The sequence below is a fragment of the Podarcis vaucheri genome (assembly GCF_965113315.1).
Source record: "Podarcis vaucheri genome assembly, chromosome: Z".
Lineage (NCBI taxonomy): Eukaryota > Metazoa > Chordata > Lepidosauria > Squamata > Lacertidae > Podarcis > Podarcis vaucheri.
Window position 1 is genome coordinate 37,695,473 of NC_138758.1, and position 22,755 is coordinate 37,718,227.

The following is a 22,755-nucleotide window of genomic DNA, read 5'->3' on the forward strand; positions in this document are numbered from 1 at the left end:
GACCAACTAAGTTAGTTCTTGGTATGAGCTTTCGTGTGCATGCACACTTCTTTCGTGTGCATACACACTTCTTCAGATACACACTTATTTATTGCATTTCTATCCCATCTTCTTCTCCAAGGAGCTTGAGTCCGTGTCCATGGTTCTCCTCCTCCCCAATTCATCCTTACAATAACCCTGTGAGGTAGATTAGGCTGGGAGGCAGTGATTGGCCCAAGGTCACTTGGTGAATTACATGACTGAGGGGAATCTGAGCCATGGTCTCCTGGGTCCTAGTCCTCTGTCTAGGGCAGGGGTAGGCAACCTAAGGCACGGGGGCCGGATGCGGCCCAATTGCCTTCTAAATCTGGCCTGTGGATGGTCCAGGAATCAGCATGTTTTTACATGAGTAGAATGTGTCCTTTTATTTAAAATGCATCTCTGGGTTATTTGTGGGGCATAAGAATTTGTTCATATTATTTTCCAAAATATAGTCCGGCCCACCACATGGTCTGAGGGATAGTGGACCAGCCCACGGCTGAAAAAAGTTGCTGACCCCTGGTCTAGGAAGTCCCCTCTTATGACTTTCAGCACCCTTAACAGCCCCCAGAATTCTTCTGGGGAAGCCATGACTGTTTAAAGTGGTATTGTAGGGCTTCAAATGTATGGTGTGGATGTGGCCTTAGTGTTAGTGGGGAGTAGGTGGGCTAGCTGAAACAATTGTGTCACATTGGTAACAAGCAGCAGTGAAAACATTAATACCCATTCTGACATCATAGACATCCTTCTCGATGCGCTCCCGCCTTGGCTCATGAAGGTGAGCACGCAGCTGCAGTTCAGCGCTGATCTCTTCTTTCTTGGAGTCCACAATGACCCAGGCCTTGGACAACGTCTCAGAATACCAGTTCTCCAGGTGTTCAAAAAACTGCAGCCGGATTCTGTGATGGGGAAAGAGAAGGAAGGGAAAAGTTGGGGCATCCTTCTGCTTACAGGAACAAATCTCTCTTTCATAAGTTCTCATCTCTACTTCATCAGTGTTCACTGTGTTGCATCACGCAATGTGGGTGAACCCCAGAGCTTCACAGGCTTCTGGCAACTCTGGCTATGCTTTGCTTCAGAATTTAAAAAAGTAGGAGACATGCTTTGCTCCAGGTTTATGGGAAGAACTGTCCATCCTCGGATTAGCTAAGCACCCTCCCTCCACATTTTTATGTATGAGCTTCTGTGCTAAGCATTTCTCTTGCTCAGAAGTGGTGAGTCAGAGATGTGATGGGAAGCTTTCTTTGTGGGTGGGCCATTTGTTACTTATATGAAAGGCCAATCATGGGGGTGGCAAATCCCAATGAAATATGGCTTGTATTTGTAACCTTTGGTTTGTACTCTTTCTGTATCGGGTCAGTTTGTTTTTGTAACATCTAATTCAATGTGTAGTCTTGAGAATGTATTTTATATAGTAATGGCTTTATGGGGGGGGGAAAACTTACTTTTAAATTTTTATTTCTTATTTCTTACTGGATTCTTATTTTAACTTCATAATAAAGTCTTGAAGATTTTTTGGGGTTGGGGGGGGGGGGAGAGAACAGCAACAATCCTTCCAAGACCACCACTGAAGGAGGTTGCAGGTTCAGAGGAATGTATACGTTCAAACTTCAATCATTCATTTCCCCTAATTATGCTAAAGATCCTTAGGATCAGATGCAATGGAATGTCCAGAGGGTAGTCCACAGCCAGAAGCTCATCTTGTTTTGATTTTTATGCTGGAAGATGCCTTGAACAATCTTCTTCTCGTTCTTGTTCTTCTTGAAAAAGGCATTTACCTGGAAGGCTATGTGCCGCTGTATTAATACCGTAAGATTGCTTAGATCATCTAGAGAAATTCTACCTGTGACATAGCACCCTGCAAAATATTGTAGGGTGATGACTCAGAAACTTTTTCTGCTGTTGCTCCTATATTGGGAAAAGCTCTTCCCTCTGTCACACATGAAGCAGCAGCCATCAGTCACTTCAGATATCTTACAAAGACTTGTGTCTTTACTCAGGCATTCTCCCTGGCCTATAAATCAGACCTGAATTTATGTGTTTGAAATCTACGGGACATCTGTTTTCTGCACTTTTGTCCACACCAGTTTCTATATTGCTGTTTTTCAGGCTTTGGGCTGCATTTTTGTTTTTACTAACGTATTGTTTTTAAAATGTACTTATGCTCCAGCTTCCCTGAACTGAGACTCAAGGCTGCTCACAAAAGCTAAAAAAGACACAGATAAAACACACAGGAAGCTAAAAGCATATAGAAGATGATAGTCAAAAAAGTAATTAAACTATAACAGAATTAAAAACTATAACAGATGCAAAAAAATACATTAAAATGCAAGTAGTAAAAACAATGTTGTGCTATTTAGAAGCCCTTTCCTTAAAAGCAGTAGGCTTCCAAAAGCCTGCTGGAACAAAACAGTCTTCACCCGCTGGCGGTAGGACAACAAGCGGCATGTAAATGTTTTTTAAGCGGCATGTAAATGTTTTTAATTAAAACATATAAATAAATGCTATTAAACTACAGGTTGATTGCATCTCACACAGGCTTCAACTACACAAATACAACTTTATGTACTCAACAAAAAAATTAAATAAATAAAAAGTGGATAAGGCAGCCTTGTTTGCCAGGGGTCTTTCCCTTCATAGAAAGAGTTTTAAGCCCTCTGCCTTGCTTACTAGGCTCTGGGAGGACCATGCAAGGGCTCTAGAAGCCCTTGCAAGATCCTGCAGGGCAGTCTGAGATCTTAGATGGCCCCAACCTCATTTCAGGGGTCGGGGTGGTTTTGGCTTTGTGTAATTTTGCTTTTATGCACAAACCACTGGAACATAACCCACGCAGAAGATGGGATCGAGCTGTAAACTAAGAGAAGAGATTGAAGTCCTACTCACTGCCTTCTCACATCCGTAAAGAAACTCTCAGAGAGGTACACTTGCTCTAGGTAGGAGGGCAGCAAATTCACCTTCAGTTTCCCCACATAATATTTCTCAGATTTCTTGATTTTAAGCTTTGGTGAGTTCAGAACTGCCTTGTAAGTGTTTCCACTGGATGTAGTGAAGAACTCAGTGGTCATTTCCATCAGGCGTGACGGTGTCCTAGAGAGCCTCACCTGCGGATGAGGCAAAGGGAGAAACCATGACATTGGTTCCCAATTAAAAGCAACATTTAAGCCACTGGATGGCATAAGGTAAGAATTGTTTGCAGGGAGGTTAGATGATGTTTCAGCAAATGAAGGGTTTCATCCCACACCTTTCCAGGGCAATTCTTCATTGTTTTTCTTATATCACAGTATGTCCAGTCTTGGGGGGGGGGGAGAGACTGGACCTGCTGCACAAGACCTCTTAGGCTGTCTAGGTTTAAAGAGTATAACTTTCCCCCCAAAATCTTGCAATTTCCTAAGGATGCTGGGAATTGCAGCTCTCTGAGGGCTAAACTACAGTTCCCAGGATTTCTGGGACGCAGGAATCATGCACTGTAATATATGAAGAAACATTGCAGTGCATGTGATATTTTCGTTTAGAGAAAAGGCAAGGAAAACACTACATGATGCTTAAAACTGTGCATGGCAGTAGAATCTGATGCCCAGTTAAAATGTTAAAATGTACAAGAGAGGGTCCAAACTGTGTTGGAAACATGAAGAGATTGAGGGATCTTTCATACATATGTGGTGGCAGTGTAAATAACCCCAAAAATACTGGGAGATGGTTTACAATGAGCTCATCTTCCCCCCCACCCCCATTTACATTTCTGAAGAAACCAGAAGCCTTTCTATTAGCAATAATTGATTATGAGCTCCCTGCAAGGCTATATAATATTTTTTTTAATGCTGCAGCACCAGCAAGAATAGTGTATGCTAAAAGTTGGGCGGGAAAAGAAACACCAACAAAAGAATAATGACTGCATAAATTGACAGAATATGCCAAACTTGGAAGCATGGCAGCCAAAATAAGGAATCAGGATGGAAAACAAATAAAGGGTGAATGGGAAACTTTTGGGGAGTATTTTTTTAAAAAAATGATACTAAAATGAAATTACAAGTAGGGGTGATTCTCTGAACAACAATTAAATACAAAGAAGAATTAGAAAGGAAAAAGTAGGGTGGATTAATATATGGATATACAGCAATACCAGACATATTACAGACACCATGGAAGGCTAGGCTAGGAAGTCTATATGGAAAGAATATTTGATGGTAACGTATGATATGTAAATAGAAAAATGCAAAATACTATGCTATGCACACACACACACAAATAAATGTGCATGGCATGGAGAAAGTGGACAGAGAGATTTTTCTGCCTCTCTCATTACAACAGCACACATGGATATCCAACAAAGCTGAATGTTAGAAGATTCAAGACAGATAAAAGGAAGCCCTTCTTCATGTAGCACATAGATAACCTATGGAACACACTTCCACAAGAGGTAAAGGTAAAGGGACCCCTGACCATTAGGTCCAGTCGTGGCTGACTCTGGGGTTGCGACGCTCATCTTGCTTTATTGGCTGAGGGAGCTGGCGTACAGCTTCCGGGTCATGTGGCCAGCATGACTAAGCCGCTTCTGGCGAACCAGAGCAGCGCACGGAAACGCCGTTTACCTTCCCGCAGGAGCGGTACCTATTTATCTACTTGCACTTTGACGTGCTTTTGAACTGCTAGGTTGGCAGGAGCAGGGACGGAGCAACAGGAGCTCACCCCATTGCGGGGATTTGCACTGCTGACCTTCTGATCAGCAAGTCCTAGGCTCTGTGGTTTAACCCACAGCGCCACCCACGTCCCACACAAGAGGTACTGATAGCCAATAACCTAGATAGCTTTAAAAGAAGATTGGACAAATTCGTGGAGGAGACGGCTATCAACGGCCTTTACTATGATGGCCATGCATGGCTTCTATGATTGGTGGTAGAAATGCGTCTGAATACCAGTTGCTGGAAACCAAGGGAAGGGAGAGCACTCTTGTGCTCAGGTCTTGCTTCTTCTATGTCATTCTGTGTTTGCTAAAGTCATTCTGTTCCCCCACCCCAACCCGGTGGAAACTCACAAATGCTGGTGCTGTGGCATTTTCCACGTCACGGACCTCAACTGCCTCTTGCGTAGTAGAACTGCTCCCTTCATCAGATTTCTCCACATTGTCACTTTCCAGGATAAAACTGCCGTCTCTGGGTATGAGCGCTCCATCGCTTTCTGGAGCAGAGCTCTCTGAATCCCCTGCTACGGTAATTCTCGATTCCTCAGCTTCTGGGTTCACCTCCACCTGCTGTTCCTCTTTTTCTTCTTCTTTGCTTTTGTTCTCAGAGAAGCCCTCCTCAATTCTGTCTGACTCTTCAATGTCCTCCCCCATTTCTGCCCAAAGAGCATAAAATGAAATTATTGTGAACACAGGTGCCATCCAGTGCTCTGAAGAGGAAAAATTAAAGCAAGGGAGGTGGCCTCAACCCTAGGGAGCTTACAGTTAAAATTTCACAGGTGGGGAGGGAGACAGCAAAGGGAGGGGGCAGAAGGAGAGAGCAATGAGCTAATTGTGAGTGAATAAACTTAACATGCATTTAGACTGCACATGGAAGGCTGTAATTCCTTGCATTTTTAAGATTGTAAGCTTTGAGACAGAGGCCTTCCTTCCATTTGTCCCTCTATGAATTGCTAGGCATATGAATACTAAAACAAGGAGGAGGAGGAGGAGGGGAGGAACCCCTTTTTAGCCAGAGGGCCACATTCCCTTCTAGGTAAATTTCTGAGGGCCTTATGGCAGTGGAGGGGGGGCAGAGGCAAAAGTGGGAGAACACTACAAATCACCATAGTGCTGATTTCTACACACACTCACCCACCCTCCCACAGCTCTCCTGCCTCTGTCCAGGCAAGCAAGAGGCAAAACCAGAGTTCAAGGACTTAGCCCAACTAGGCAAAAATATGCAAGGAGGGGGCAAAGCAGAGCTAGTAGACAGTGTGGCCTAGGGAGCCATATTTGACTTCTGGACCTGAAGTTCCCCACCCTTGAGTTGAGGAAAAGGAAAAAATAACACAAGGGTCACCTCCAGAGGGTTGGCAATGAGGGTGTTGGTGATATGTGTTCTTACTTTCCACACTGCCATCTCTTACAGCTTAAGTAGTCTCACTCAAGGGCAGCCTCCCCTTCCTGAAAATCTTGGAGGGAGATGGTGGGTTTTGAAGGAAGAGACCTTAGGGGTTGTTTAAACAAACTGGGATGAATATTTGTGGAAAAAGCAAAGGCCTTTACCATGGCCTGAAAAGTCAACAGACAAGGGGCCTGTTAGGTATGTGGTGGTGGGGAGTTCCAAAGGATAGGTACCGTAATACTGGAGGTTCAATGCTGACATCATGTGGAACAAAATGCCTGATTGGATGGTACTGATTCTCATGATTGTAAGAGGCAAAGTTGTGCTTTTAAAAATACTATATTACATTGTGGAGGATAGAAATTACCTTCCTCTTCACTCATATCCCCAGTTTGCTTGAATGGCTTCTGATTTTTTTTTAAAGAAAGCGGGAAAAGAAAAAATATCAAGAATTAAAAAGGATAATTCATTATTTTCCACAAATAATACTTAATGCATGACATCTACACAGCGCTCTTGGGTGCTCATTGCATGCCACTGACAGCATTTTATTTTGATCTCTACAAGAACCCTTACAGGTAGGTCAACACAGGTTTGGAAGGCTGAGTCTGAGAGAGAGAAAATGCATTCCCAATCCCCCAAACCATGTTCAGGCATGTTCCCAATCCCCCAAACCATGTTCAGGCATGTTCCCAATCCCCCAAACCATGTTCCCAATGGCATGTTCCCAATCCCCCAAACCATGTTCAGGGGCTTTTAACACACTGGAATCCATGCTATGTTCTTCATCAGCTTTGTGTATATGTGTGGGGTTGCCATTTCCTTGGGGATCAACTCCACTCCTTTTTCACACACTGTTACTCTACCTCTTCTGAGTCAGGTCACAAGTGGCTGCTCAAGAGGACTAGGAATGTCACAAATTCAACTGGGCCCTGAAGGGAACACATTCACAGTCCATCAATTTAACTGAGTTCAAAGAAAGAAAAGACAGCCCCCACTCCTTTAACGGGTATCTTCATGAAGCTCACTAGGTGACCTTGGGTCAGCCACTCGCTCCCAGCATAACCTACCTCACAGGGTCAATGGGAGGAGGAAATGGGAAGGGGGAAAATTATGTACTGCCACCTTGAGCTCCTTGGGAAGAAAGGTAATAAACAATGTAATAAATAAAACAAATGAAAACAGCAAATAGATAAATTACTAACTGTACCCTTTTATTCCCATTTCGTTTGCTAGATGAACTGAGCAAGAAGTCAATTTCAGTGTAGGGAAGGGGAGCATGTGCAAGGATGCAGCACCTGCCTGCACCTACTTAAGTTACAAAAGTGTCAAATTCAAAGTCTTGTTTTCTACATACCCCTTTGTAGACTTCCCGCACATTAAAATACCGGCTGACAGAGGTGCTGTAAGAATTCAGGCTGCGTAAAATACATTCTGGATAAGCGGATAATTTAGTCAAGAGATCTTGTTGGAAGGTTGCATATCTGTAAACAAAGAAAGAAACCAAAACTTTTTAATTATTTTTACTTACGGCATTACTTGTCCACCTTTTTCTCTAAGGAGCTCAAGGTGACATACATGGTTCTCCCCCTTCCTCATTTAATCCCCACAACAACCCTGTGAGGTAGCTTAGGCTGGGAGACAGCAACTAGCCCAGGGTCACTCAGTGAGCTTCAGGGTTGAGTGCGGAATTTGAACCCTGGTGTCTCCCAGGACCTATTTAACAATTTTGCCACAGATATTATCTGATTGTGCAAGAATTCATCAAATATGTTTAATGTAGGATTAGAGGTTGACATCAGAGGCCGCTGCAGTAGAAGTCAACATTCGATAACAACAGACACCGTGTACAACTGCCAGAATCTGTCGGCATCCCAACTTGCAGCAATGAATATTCAAACATCTATGACAGATGACTTACAACTAAATTGAGTAAACATTGTGCGAACTTCATTCATTCAACCAGAACCACTGAATCAAGAATGTTGGTTTTGGATTTTGAATTTTGAATTTTAATGGCAATTCTTGACATCAAAATCTTCTTTAACTGGAGAGAGTGGGGACAGAACTAACGACTTGCTGTATACAAAGCATGTGTCCTGCTACTGCATCTCCTCAATGTGGGTGTAGACTTGGCATGTGTAACTGGCAAGCCAGCATGCCCAACTGTCAGGGGTGATGGGGTTTATAGTCCCAAACATCTGGCCAAGAAGGCTGCTCTAAAGCTTTGAAACATGCAGCCTATGGTAGCTCACCAGACTAGGCATCTGCCCTGAAAATTCCCAGCTCACATCCTAGAATTCCAGTGAAGACTCAGTCTCAGTCCATTCACTGTTTTGTGCATCAGAGAGCACATTGTTCTTATTGGTTGACAGGCACACCTAGGGCAGCATTTGCAGAGTTTTCTTTTAAAGCAAGTTTATAGTTGTGGAGATAAGCTTCGAAACATGCAGTGAGAAGAACACAGCAGCTTGTTTGTCATTTCACAGGATTTATATACATACTGTAATCTATCTCTAGCCCAAAGCATTTGTGCTTCCTCTGCCACCTGCACTGCTTGAAACATACCCAGCTCGAATGAAGTCCAAAACAGCATAAACCTTCTCCAGCTGGGCCTTCAGTTTTTCATCAGAACTTTGAGTCCTCAGTTTGTCCACGGTCACATCCAGATTAATTTCCCTTAGCTGGCCCCATATGGAAGGAAGCAGTCGGCATTAGAATGGTTAATGCTGGAAGGCTTAATTACTTGGGACAGGGCAGATAAACCAGCTAAAACTTGAAGTGATTCAAGCTGGAGTTTATTTCCATTGCTGCTCCAAGCTACTTTGGGACTGGTGTGTTCAGAGGGTATAAAAATTAAAACAGTTATAAGGCAGTTTTACAGTGAGCAGCAGGTTGAGTTTTCTAAAATCGTAAGTTATTTCACACATATTTCAATATCTAAAAGAATCTACCTAAGCTGACAATCTGCCAATATACAGTTGCCGTTGTTTTAATAAGGCAACCAGTCAAATGATTAAAAAGCATACTGATATTCAGGGAAACATTCAGGAATTGGTCAAGAGGTGCTCAAGAAATTTTTAAAATATATTAAGTCAGCATTTTTGTGATACTGTTCCCAAAATTTGTTTTTGCTTTTGTTTATTCATTGTCTGAAATTATTAGGCTGTGATATAAAAATGTATTTAGGATACTGACTGTAAGCTAGTTTGGGAAAACTTTTGTTCTGAAACTTAAAGTAAATTTAAAAAACAGAAGAGAATACAAACAATAACTATGTAGTTTTGTTAAGCTTATTTAAGAGAAAAGGGGGTTACTATGCAGTTTACTTTAGAGAAAAGCTGAAAAAGCAGAGACATGATAGAGGTGCACATAATTATGTATAGTTTTGAAAAAATGGATACGGAGAGATCTTTTCTCCCTCTTTCATAATACTAGAACCCAGGGCTGTCTGTCCAATGAAGGCAACTTTTGGAAGAGTCATGGCAGGTAAAAGAAAGGACTTCTTCACACAGCACACAGTTAAACTATGGGATTCACTTCCACAGGAGGCAGTGAGGGCCACCAACTAGGATGGCTTCAAAAGATGACTGGACAAATTCAAGGAGGAGGTTAAGGATATCGGTGGCAACTAGTCATGATGGCTGTCAAAGGCAGTATGGCTCTTGAATACTACCAGCTGGGAATCACAAGTAGGGAGAGTGCTCTGCTCATGTCCTGAGTACGGGTTTCCCACTGGGGCATCTGATTGGCTACTATGAGAAGAGGATGCTGGACTATGATGGGCCAGAAAGGGTCTTCTTATGCTCTTATGTTATCGGAGTCAAAGTGGTGCCATAGATATAGAGTGTCAGGCTAGGACCGGGAGACCAGGGTTCAAATCCCCTACTCAGTCCCCGAGCTCACTGGGTAAGAACAGGATGCTGGACTAGGTGGACCTTTGGCCTGATCCAGCAGAGCTCTCTTGATGTTCTTGCTTTTCTCAATAGACTAAGCCAAAGCAAAATCACGTGAAAATAAAAATTGCAGATTAAATTGTGCAAATAAATTTTGCAAATGCACATGGCTGATTCAAGATGCAAGAGTTCATGCAGATTTGCCAACAACCTTTCTTCTTTCTGTCCCCACCAAGATCTCTGATATGGCCTACCAAATTGTATTCTCTGTCCTCCCATCCCTCACTAAACCAGACCCCTACTCTGACCTTGTTTAGATTTTCATGCTTGTTTCGGCATTCATTCATTTTACTGTGAAGCTCATTTTCATGACGAACAAGGTTGCATTTGTGGGTATCAAAGAGAGTGAGAGCATCCTGGAAGTACTGGTAGACATTCCTGCAGTTGATTTCTGTGTGCTTAACCAACTGTTCTAGGTGGTCCTGGAGAGAAATCAAGCGGAAAGAATTTGTGATTTAGGATTTTTGTTAGCAGATGCAATCAGCATTTAGCTGAGGATGGGTAGGGCCCAATTTAAATCAGTGAGGACCAATCTTATTCACAACCTCCTCCTCAGGGCTGTCTTAAGCATATCCGGCGCTGTGGTGCAAAGATCCCTCTGGCGTGCCCCCCCCCCCGCGTCTCCTAGAGTTGTTGACCTTTTTTGGGAGCTGACACCACACTTACACATTATCTCTAACAAGCCCTTAGAACAAAATAAAATGAAAAGGCAGAAGAAAATCTAATGAAGTCCTCAATTCCAAAGCAACACTCATTCAAGACTCAGTAGTTCTTCTAATTCATCCTTTCTTTAAATAAACTAATAAAGACACAGACAATGAAGTTCCCAGCCAATTTGTGTTTAAGTACAAAGCTGACGTTTTTAAATATTGTGGGGTGGGTGTAAAGCAGTGACATCCTGAACCTAAAAAGAACCCAAAACCTGGGTCACAAAGGCTGCAGCTCTAACTGCACTCACCTGAGAGTAAGCCCTGCTGAATCTAATAGGACCTTACTTCTGAGTAGACAGTAGGACTGCAGCAAGAAACACAGTTGGGAACTAGGGCTTTCTGTTTTAAGACTCAACCAGAGGAAAATGTAATACTGGAGATTAGGGAGAAAGGAATATGAATAGATTGGGGGGAGAGGACTGACGAGAGACCAAAAACCACAGACAAGGCACACTTTCTGGGGAGCAAGTCTCACACACAGTTGCTTGGGGCGAGGACTGCAGAGGGACCATAGTTGGGTTGTGTGTGTGTGTTTTTCAGAAAAACGTAGACTTGAAAGGGACCCTGTGGGTCATCTAGCCCAACTTCCTGCAATGCTTTTTAGCTTGCATTGATCTCAAAAACCTTCAGTGCCTTTTTTTTCAGTTGGACAGGCAATTAACAGGCTTGTTTCACAAATAAGGGAGAAGGAGGGTTGCTGGCTTGGTTTGGTTTGCCTTTGTTCTAGTTTTTAGCATGTGCTTAGTACCGTAGTTTCAGGCTGTGAGCCGCCCTGATATCTATGGGTGGAGGGCAGTAGTAGTAGTAGTAGTAGGTCGGTGCTAAATGGTCTGGCTTGCTTTACAATCCCTAGGGACCTTGTTGGTGGGGGGGGGGCAGAGAAGGAGCCCACCCCCGAGGAGGAGGAAGGAGAAGAAGAAGAAGAAGAAAAGCGAAGGGAGGAGGCTTCCCTTCCCCAGGATAGAGTTGCCCATAACATTAAATACAGGGCAGGATTCCAGGAAGAGAGAGAAACAAGGGCAGCAGCTGCTGCTACTCACAGATCGGGCTAGATGTAGCTGAACAGGACGGGCAAGGGGACCCTGCAAACAGGGCTGCAAACCCAGCGCGGAAGCTCCGTGGCCTCGCCATCGCCCACCGCCCTCTTCCCACAGGCTGGGCAGGCAAAAGAGAGAGAGCGCTGCATGCCAGCCAGCCATATAGCTGGTGGGGCGCAGCTTCCACCTGAAGCCTCTGCAGGGATCGCTCTCTTCCTGCGGAGGCTTGGAAGGCAAGCTGCATGCCCGCCAGCCATATGGTTGGCAAGGAGCAGCTGGTGGGTGCAGGGAAAGGGGAGGCCACTGGCAAAGCTGTGCAGCTCCCCCACTCGCTGGGGCACCCCTGAGAGGACAGCACCCTGGCGCAAGGCACCAGTAAGCCCAATAGGAAAGACGCCTCTGCTCCTCCTCCCAAGGAAACATCCAGTGACATAAATAAAATAGAGGAATGCATCTCAAAGGTGCCAATTGAGGCATCTGGGTTGCATTGCCTAGACAACCTGATAGATAATGCTAGGGAGGAACTGGTGAAGAGTGTGGCTCAGGGAGAGAAGGGTGCCTAGGGAAAAGGTGTGATGTGGGAAGAGCCCTGAGCAGTGTTCGAAACTCCCATTGTCATAAGTGCATTTTGCAACAGGGAATGTCATTAGCGCAAGAAGTTTCTGAGCTAAGATTTCAGATTAAAACTACAGAGTGCAAGGAAAGTACCTTTTTCTGCCTCCCCACTGCCAGCTACTCTCTGAAGACTGGAAAAGAGACCCTCTTAAGAATATTAGGGGAGGTGGGCAGGGGAAGGACTAGACCATGTGAAAAATGAACATAATATTTTAGCTGTAGTTCATTCATTTTCAGCTTTGTATTCTTGTTATAAAAAAACGCGCCTAAACATTCTGTAGTTGTGCCCATAACCTAGGTTTAAGGTGCCATTTAGCTCCTAGCTTTCATATTTCAGTTTCTGCCACTGGTCCTGAGGGCCAAATGAGGAGGCCTTGAGGGCCACATCTGACCCACAAGGAGAACTGCTACACAGACCATGGGTTCTCTCAATTTGAGTTGCAGCAGGTTCATTTCTGCTGCTCTGATCCTAATAGGATGCGTTGCAGGAAACGTGTTAGGAAGAGACACTGGCAAACTTACATCCATCATTTCTACTTCCTGCTCAAAGCGACTCTGTAACTTCCCAACTAACTGGTAGAAATTTGGATTCACAATCCTTTCAGCCTCCTTTTCTGTGCAGATTTTCTTATCTATCAGTTTGTTCTAAAATTGGAGAGGGAGAAAGTGTTATTAGTAGTGAAGTTCATAAATATGCAGCCTTGACTCCACTGATGTGTTTCAGTTATTATGAATCAATATCGCTTTTCATTTACAGCAGGGCTCAGGGGCCACATGAGGTCTGGTAAGTGTTGCAATTTGGCCCATGATACCATTTCCCTGTAAACCACACCCACTTCCATCATAGATGACATCAGGTGTGGAGCAACTAAAAATGTGGATGCAAAAGGATGATTAGGAGCTTAAGGTGCACTGCCACTTGTTCCTTGGCAAGTAGGGTTCGCTAATCCACACTGGCAGTTAGTCACTTTTTTATTTTTAAAAAATGTATACACTGCTTGATTGTAAAAACAACAACAACCCCCTCAAAGCAGTTTACAAAAAAGATAAAACAACAAAATGATCAATAAGAAGATTTAACAATGATAATTTAAGATTTTCAAAGCATTCAAATAACAATAAACTAAGAACAGATTAAAACTCACACCAACTTTCTAAATACCTGGGTGGACTTGTCTAAACAAAACCATTTTTATCAGGTGCCGAAAAGGGGACAGGGAAGGTGTGTCAGCCTGTCATGGATGCACAGGACCGCTGGGAGGCACCAGCTGGGGACCCTTAAGGGACGAAGGTTCAGAACCTGAGGATTGTTGGTGGGACAATGATGAGTTGTCAGAGAGAGAAGAAAGAGCAGACTGGGAGAAGGAGGTGTCAGAAGCAGAAGAGGTAACAGGGTGTAGTGAGCAGGAAGATGTTGGGGCAGAGGGCAGTCCAGAACCAGAGGCAGAAGATGAGGCTGGAGAGGAGGGGGGCCAAGAGGCAGGACTGAGATGGGCTGCTGAAGAAGCCTGGGGTTCTCCCCCTTCTGCTATGACCAGCTTCGCCACCCCCCCACCCCCGGTCTCCCAGAACCAGAAGAGGGATGAAGACGGTGGAGCAAAGACAGACAAGGCACAGATTGCTTAAGAAGGACCATGGGGAGGAGGAAATTTAGGGAGCTGTGGGAAGACAGGGACCTTCAGTCCTCACAACTGCCTCAATGAGGCAAGATCTGTTGGGAAAAGTTGCTGTGCTCGCTAGGCCTGGCCTCATGAACTGTTTTGTTTCTTTGACTAAAGAGAGTTAACTTTCCTTACATTGTGTGAGTTATTGCTTGCTCCTGACACCTGCCCTGACACTGCCTGATGTCAATAGGCTTTGAGCTTTTCTGGTCTGCGAGGGGGGGCAGGAATGTAAGTTTGCTGACAGCAACCCTCTTTGAGCCTAGTGTTATAACAATGTAGGTTACTGACAGGTAGGCAATCCTGCTCACCTGTCAAATAAGATATGGTTTGACTCCAACTCCCTTCATGCCACCACTGGCCATGATGGCTGGGGCTAATAGGAGTTGTAGTCCGACAACACTTGAAGGTACGCTACAATGGCTACCCTGATCTAAGATCTGGCAGTGGGGAGTTTACATCTTACATCATCATCCCTTCCAGATCATTAGTCATTACAGTCTTCAGAAATATCTACATTGGCATCTATATTCTGAAGGAACACTTCTTTAAACTGGCTCCTGACACTTGAGATGTATATATTAGGGCCTATCTTATTACTGTGATGGTAAGTTGTTTTTAGAATACTTTTAATGTGTTTTGATCGTTTTAATTTGCCCTGGGACCTTAGAGTGAAGGGTGGGTATACAACAACAACAACAACAACAGATTTTCTCTTATTCTCATCTGTAGTCAGGCTGAAAAACAGAATCCACATATTTTCAACAAAACTGATTGGCCCACTAACCTTACACTCCTGCACCTTTGACAAACACTCCTGGCAAACTTTCTCGTACTGGAGACGGATTTTCATTAAGTATTGGACATTGTGGGTATCTTGAGACAAAAATTAAAATCAACACAAGATTGGATATGGTGGTTACAAGATTGAATATGAAATATTATATCTTTCTGTTTGTGAACATGTGGAGCATTGTTTGTTCCATCTGAACAGCTTTACTTGTTTTTATCATTATAAAGATTTCATCTTATTTCTATAATGGTATATTATATTCTTGTAGCCTGCCCTGAGACCTTAAAGTGAAGGGTTATAGTTAGGAAATCTGGTAAATATATAAATTGCTGCTCTAAATAACAATAGCAAAACTTTTGTTCCTTACCTATCCGCTTATTTAAAGCCACCACAGATTCATACCACTCATTTAATTCAGCCTTGGATTGCATCAAAGGCAGCAGATTGCTAAAAAGACAAGAGACAGAGAAACACTTAGCACATAAAGCTCTTGAGGTCTGCATGACAAATCTTAAAATTCATTTGGGTCCCAGTTTTCACTGGTCACATATTAGTTATATAGCTGAGCTGAAAGTTCCACAGAGAACTTTTCCAGGGAAAGCTGAAGGGGGGAGTGTATTGTTTGGGCATAGGAGAAAATCTGGAAATTTGTGGGCTGGGACTGGGGGCTCAGTGAGATAAGTGGAGGTAGCAGGTTTCCCCTTCTTTTCACGTAGTTTGGCTGACAGCACTCCTACTGCTAAGCTTGGAGTTGGGTGATACAGGGAGCCAAATGGAAAAACTGAACAACAGGTTGTATCCCATGTTTGTCCTAGAATGCTGTGATTCCTGCATTGCAGGGGGTTAGACTAGATGACCCTTGAGGATGTTTTCAACTCTTCAATTCTATGATTCTATACTTACCGGGTAGGCCCATGGAAACTAATGGGTCTAAATCTGTCATTAACTTCAGTGGGCTTACTTTGATCATGGCTAACATTGGATAGAGTCCAGGTTGTTAAGTGTTCTATATTTGCCTTTATATGTGCAGGTGGTTGTTTCTTTTACACAAACTGACAACACTGGATGCCCTCCACCCAGTGGCAGAGGAAGAGGAGTGCAGAGGGGAGTGCACTGCCCCCAGCAGCGCGATCCTGGTAGGGTGCCATTGCGGCTGTCCCCCACCTGCGCTGGGTGCCACGCCCCCACAGGTGACGTGCCACACCCCTGGGACACACGCCAGCCCCGCCCCCACCTGCTCTCCACCCCCTGCTGCTGGAGCATGAAGCTCCGCCACTGCCTCTGCCCCCCACGGCCCCAATTTTGAGCCCCCCCCCCAGGTTGCATAAGGAAAACGTCCTGTGCAAACTGCTGGCATGGGGGGTGGAGACAAAATGGTTTGGGACCATAGGGGGAAGTAAAATGTTAAAGTCCCTGGCCTACATACACATCTGCCAACCACCCATAATTTGACACCATCAAAACATCACTACTACAAGCCAGGGTGGCTTTGTTCTGTCCGCACCGTGGGAGGTAATATGCCTCTGAATACCAGTTGGTGGTAATCATAAGGGGAGAGTTACTGTTATGCTCAGGTCCTGCTTGTGAGCTTCCCACAGTGCATCCGGTTGGCTGCTATTAGAACAGGATACTGGAATAAAAGCATCTTTGGCCTGATCCAGCACGGAAGCTATTCTTACGTTCTTAGGAATGAGGAGTTACATTTTATTTTCCTGTTCACCTACCCCAGAGAATATAACAGTGCTGTTCTCTTCTCAGTGAGTGATTTTTGATCTTGTAGCATGTTCGCCAGCTCCACATTCACAGCACTCGGATGCCGTATTCTTTCACTTTCCATGAACTGTCTATAGGACATGACAAGAAACATTAAATGTGGGCTTTCTTTTTTGCAAGGGATACTGTGCGATTGAAAAGCCACACCCATCTTATACTGCCCAAATAACCTGCTCCATCATGCCTTCTTTCCCCCGAACTGCCACCTGGGGGCAACCACTCAATCAGTCTGCCTCAGTGGGAGAGATGAGAAGCAGAGTTCACCAAAAGACCAGCTCTGTTAAGCACCATCTATCTGTGAACTATGATAGCTGGCCATTATAAAAACAACTGTTTAAGAACTGGTTCCCGAGCTTGATTTCCACCCTCTTCCCATCCTCTCCCTTTCTCCTTGTGTGTTGTGAAGCCTGAGGACAGGGACTGTCTTGTTTTAACCAATTGTATGCAAACCTGGGAACCACTTTTGCATAAAGAGCAAAGTACAAATACTCTAAATAAATAAATAAATAAATAAATGACATTTCAGACCTGAAACTGTAAATTATTTTCTGCTTCCATTTGGCTCTCCAGGTCTTTATTCTCTCCTCCAGTTTGCGATGATAGAAGATGTCTCCTTTCAGGTCTGCCTCCATCAGGTTGACAAACAGCTTGGCTATTGCCCTCCGATTGGCCAGCAGGGCTTGGTTGATCATCTGGAATTGGAAGATGTAGATGAGAGTAGCAAGGGAATCTCTCTTTTTCAAGGAGATGAAGACTGCAGATTAGTTGGTTCAACCCAGAGGACATGATGGGCAAGACAAATTTAGGTACGGTAATCTAAAGGAGTCTACTCTGAATAAACCTTAGCTAGACACATCCCTTAATTGTTCTCTGGTGCCATTACAATGGTGGCTGGTAACCCACTGGGACTTGATGGGGCAGAAAGCAGAAATGCCCAGAGTAGGTTCCTCCTCCCCTCTTGGTTAGTCTGCTTTCTTCACTGCTTTCTCACTTCCAAAGAGGGGGGAAAGATAAAAAAGAAGTGGAGAGAGAAAAGAGTGCAGAGGGTTTTGAGGTATCACAGGCACCTGTGCACCCTTGGTGCTGTACTGAGGACACCAGGGCAAACCTGTCCTTGTCTTGTCTCTCTGCTCCTTTCACGTACAATGTCTCAGGGATCCCATCCCTCTTTCCCGGTTGCTGTGCTGATCTTGCACATATCCTCTCTCTCTCTCTCTCTCTCTCTCTCTCTCTCTCTCACACACACACACACACACACACACACCACAATTTTATTTTAAAATGCCCAATTCTGCTACCCGAATTAGGTTTGCAAATATGCCCACTTTCAATCATTTCTGAACTACAGGGGTGGCGATGGGATCAAGCAAAACTTGTGGTTATCTTACTGGATAATTTTAGGTATCAAGCAGAAAGGTTTTACCATGGCTTCCTTGTGAATGAACCTGTGGACATCAGAGGGTAGGAAATAGGAAATGTCATCCAGGATCTTATTATATTTGTTCAACAAAAGTTTGATCTGGAAACCAAAGCAGAGGGAGGGGGAAAGAAAAGTATTCAGGATGGTGAGGACACCTCTCTGCTGAGATTGCTAGGGACATGCTGGGGGACCATCCCACTGGGCTACTCAGCCAGTGGTAACTGGTGGCCATGGGTGAGGTGGAATGCAGGGATGTAAGCTGTAGTGTAGGCAGAGCCATAGCCAATGATAAGTAGAACTAGAGTCAATGACAGGCAGAGCCAACCAATTCTAGCTTTTATTCTCATCATTCTCCCCAATGAGTTCCACAAGGGGCACTTTGAGTCTATGCAGGGGGAAGCTAACAGCTGGGGCAACCCCCTAGACTCACTGTAAGGAGGAAGGCAGGTGCGAATTGGCTGAAGACAGAATAAGAGTGGTGAGGCAATGCCCCATTCACCTAAAGAGACAAACCTCCACCAATTCCTAATAAGACATATGTGCCAGCAAGAAACAACTATTTCTGACCCTTTCAAGGAGCCATAGCAGGGATGGGGAACTTTTTCCAGCTCCAAGGGCTGCATTTCTTTCTGGGCAACAAGCATACAGCAGCAGCACCCCCAATCATTCATGTACTCTCTGTTAGCATCTTCTTGTACTTACCCGTTCAGTTCGATCTACCTCTGCCTTGAGTAAGGCTTTGTCCAGCTCTCTAATCCACTGCCTTCTTTTGAAGGTCTCCTTGGAGACAAGGTTCCACATTCTCTCAAAGTCCTGCAAGGTAGAAATGGGATGTGATTTCCACACAGGGGAGCTGATCTTTGTTGGCATGCCAGATCCTTTCAACCCATCCCACTGTACTGTTCACTGCCATGGGCGTAGCCAGGATTTTTGTTGGGGAGGCAGGCTTTTGTTGGGGGGGGGAGAACCTCATATTCATACTTATTTGTATTTAGTATTTGTATTCGTACTTATTTAGAGGGCCAGCTGCCCCTCTCTCCCCCCCCCGGCTACGTCCATGTGTCACAGCCTTTGGAGGGAAGGGCTGTAGCGTAGTAGAGCATCTGCTTTGCATGCAGGAGGTCCCAGAGTCAATTGCTGGCATCTCCAGGTAGGGCTGGTAATGCCCCTGCTTGAAACCTTGGAAAGCTGCTGTCAGTCAGTGTAGACAATACTGAGCTAAATGGACCAATGGTCTGACTTTGTATAAGGCAGCTTTCTATGTTCCTGGAAAGGGCTGTAGCTGAGTGGCAGCCTATTTGCTTTGCATGCAGAAGGCCCCAGGTTTGATCCCTGGCATCTCCAGGTAGGGCTGGGAATATCCCTTGCCTGACTTTCTGGAGAGCTGCTGCCAGTCAGTGTAGACAATACTGAGGTAGAAAGAGACATAGTTCTGATTCAGTATAAGGAAGTTCTCCATGTTCCTAGGTTCAAGCCCCGGGATCTCCAGGTAAGTTTGGGAGAGACTTCCAACTTGAAACCGCAAAAAGCCGCTGCCAGTCAGTGAAGACAATACTGAGCTGAATGAGTCAAAGGGATGATGCAGTATGTCAGCTTCCTATGTTCCTATCTCCAGCATGCCTTATTCTGCTACCCACAGTGACTGCCAGGCCCTTCATCCCCGTTGCTAAGCAGTGAGGATCTAGGGTGACCAGAGGTATCAGCCAGAGCGGCAAGAAAAGGTGGCAGGCAGCCTTCAAGCCCTGTTTGAGTTTGAGTTGCGAGGCACTCCCTCACCTCCATGGTGTAAGTCTCCAAGTGGAGGTTCTCAGAGGAATCTTGGAAAAGGGACTCAATGGTGCGATCGGATTCTGACAGCTTGGTCAGAAATAGCTTCCCAGGCTTCAAGAAACACACCTCCATTTCCTGAAACAGAGAAGATGATCTGATGGGTAACACTTACCAAGGCTTGGACGAAACAATGTGCATCAATATGTATGTATTAGAAAAAGGTGTCACAAAAAATGAAAAATAAAATGAAAATGCACATAAGGGGGAATTTCTTGCATAAAACTATATAGTCAAAACTGAACAAAAAACATTTGGAGAGATCTGTACTAAAGCAGTAGTGTATTTTCACGAGGATTTAAAGCAAAGATTCACAAATTGTTGCAAAAAGTGAAAAACTGAATTTAAAATAGGAAGAAATGAGAAACGGAGAGAACTGAATTTTATTTTATTACATTTATATCCCAACCTTCCTCCAAGAAGCTCAATGTGATGTACATGGTTCTCCTTCTCCCATTTTATCTTCACAGCAACAACCCTGTGAGTTATGTTACGCTTGGATGAAACAAGGCTTGGACGAAACAATGTGCATCAAATATGTATGTATTAGAAAAATATGTCACATAAGTGAGTGCCTAGCCCAAGGTCACTCAGAGACCTCCATGGCCAAGTGGATAAATTTGAACCCTAGTCTTCCAGGTCCTAGTCCAGCACTCACGCCACTACACCACATTTTTTAAAAAAAATAATCTTTATTAATTTTTCAACCATTTAAACACAACACTACAGAAAACAAAAAAAACACAATACAACAATACAATACAATACAAAAAACACTACAAAACACTAACACAAACAACTAACAAAACAAAACAAAAACCATTTAAAACACAATCCAATTTCAATATCTTATCTTTCATTCACTTATTTCCATGACCTCCTCACACCTCCCTTTTTGTATTCCACTTCTATTAATTGTTTCAGCAATTCCTTTCCATCTTCCTGTTTTCTATCCTATAATTATCTTAACACATTCTAACCTTATTTTTCCCTTTAATACTCTATTAATCTATCTATACTTAATTCCTTATAACATTTCTACTAAAGCCATATAACTTCATTCCAACATTTTTCTAACATTCCTTAATTTTACAGTATTTCTGTAAATAGTCTTTAAACTTTTTCCAGTCTTCTTCCACCGATTCTTCTCCCTGGTCTCGGATTCTGCCAGTCATTTCCGCCAGTTCCATATAGTCCATCAACTTCATCTGCCATTCTTCCTGGGTGGGTAAATCTTGTGTCTTCCAATACTTCGCGATGAGTATTCTTGCTGCTGTTGTTGCATACATAAAAAAAGTTCTATCCTTCTTTGGCACCAATTGGCCGACCATGCCCAGGAGAAAGGCCTCTGGTTTCTTCAGAAAAGTATATTTAAATATCTTTTTCATTTCGTTATAAATCATCTCCCAGAATGTCTTAATCATTGGGCATGTCCACCAAAGGTGAAAAAATGTACCTTCAGTCTCATTACATTTCCAACATTTATTGTCGGGCAAATGGTAAATTTTTGCAAGCTTGACTGGTGTCATGTACCACCTATAAATCATTTTCATTAAATTTTCTCTTAAGGCATTACATGCCGTGAATTTCATACCTGTGGTCCATAACTTGTAATGGTTGGGAGTTACTCGTGCGTAATCCTGCTCCGTTTGAGCATCGGATTGCCTGGTTAAACCCTCCGGACTGCGCAGCCCATCTCAGCGTGGGTGCTCTTAGTCACTCGTAGAATCTGTCTGTGGGCGTTTCTTAAAGCGTTGCCAACATAAGAGTTGTTTGACGCCCAATCGTTTCCGCCTCTCACTGTGCGGGAGTCTCCTGCGCAGGGTGGGCGTGGGCAGTGGGGTGCTTGGGCTCTCCTCACTAACTTCCAATGAAGAGTCCTGGAGCCCCTGCACCTCCCTGTCCCGTTGCTCTCCCTGATCCCTGGTGTTACACTCATTCTCTTCCCCTTCTTCCCGGCTGAGTCTCCCTCTAGCGCTCAGACCTTCCCCTGCAGAATCAGAGACCCTCTCCTTCTCCCGTGCCTCTGATGGCAGTTCCCTGACATAACTGTTCCCAGTCAGCCATCATTATGTTATGTCCAACATCTTGTGCCCATTTAATCATAGCTGATTTCACCGTTTCATCCTGAGTATTCCATTTCAACAGCAAGTTATACATTCTTGACAAATTCTTCGTTTTTGGATCCAACAATTCTGTTTCCAATTTTGATTTTTCCACCTGGAAACCAACTTTTTTGTCCAAATTGTAAGCCTCCATTATTTGGTAATAATGGAGCCAATCTCGTACTTTGTTTTTCAATTTTTCAAAGCTGTGCAATTTTATTCTGTCTCCATCTTGTTCCAAAATTTCCCAATATTTTGGCCATTTGGCCTCCATATTTTTTGGCCTCCATATTTTTTCTGTGCCTTCGCTTCCATTGGTGACAGCCATCTTGGAGTTCTCTTTTCTAACAAATCCTTATATCTTATCCAAACATTAAACAGAGCTTTTCTTACAATATGATTTTTAAATGCTTTATGTGCTTTTACCTTATCGTACCACAAATATGCATGCCAGCCAAATGCATTGTTAAAACCTTCTAAATCCAACACATCTGTGTTTTCAAGAAGCAGCCATTCTCTCAGCCAGCAAAAAGCAGCTGATTCATAATAAAGTTTAAGGTCTGGCAGGGCAAATCCACCTCTTTCTTTAGCATCGGTTAATATCTTAAATTTTATTCGAGGCTTCTTGCCCTGCCAAACAAATCTGGAAATATCTGGAAACAAATCTGGAAATATCTTTCTGCCACTTCTTGAAACAATCCATCTTATCCAAAATTTGCAATGTTTGAAACAAAAACAACATCCTTGGCAGCACATTCATTTTTATCACAGCGAT

The 22,755-nt window shown here is 43.8% G+C and overlaps 1 protein-coding gene across 2 annotated transcripts in view; it reads right to left on the reverse strand.

Moving 5' to 3' along the window:
* The window catches only part of CCDC180 (coiled-coil domain containing 180), a 55,665-nt gene that overhangs the window by 26,877 nt on the left and 6,033 nt on the right, over positions 1–22,755 (reverse strand). For both annotated transcript variants that reach the window (XR_014215578.1, XM_082207795.1), the window contains exons 6-20: positions 19,825–19,953; positions 18,751–18,861; positions 18,052–18,147; positions 17,157–17,320; positions 16,580–16,699; positions 15,223–15,302; positions 14,850–14,938; positions 12,924–13,046; positions 10,288–10,461; positions 8,652–8,767; positions 7,441–7,567; positions 6,451–6,490; positions 5,051–5,352; positions 2,902–3,119; positions 742–917 (exon numbers count right to left, since the gene is read on the reverse strand). Coding sequence is in view for 1 of the 2 variants with exons in the window: in XM_082207795.1 (XP_082063921.1) it covers positions 742–917; positions 2,902–3,119; positions 5,051–5,352; positions 6,451–6,490; positions 7,441–7,567; positions 8,652–8,767; positions 10,288–10,461; positions 12,924–13,046; positions 14,850–14,938; positions 15,223–15,302; positions 16,580–16,699; positions 17,157–17,320; positions 18,052–18,147; positions 18,751–18,861; positions 19,825–19,953 (2,065 nt within the window). In the remaining variant the exon portion in view is untranslated. The remainder of the gene's footprint in view (positions 1–741; positions 918–2,901; positions 3,120–5,050; positions 5,353–6,450; positions 6,491–7,440; positions 7,568–8,651; positions 8,768–10,287; positions 10,462–12,923; positions 13,047–14,849; positions 14,939–15,222; positions 15,303–16,579; positions 16,700–17,156; positions 17,321–18,051; positions 18,148–18,750; positions 18,862–19,824; positions 19,954–22,755) is intronic.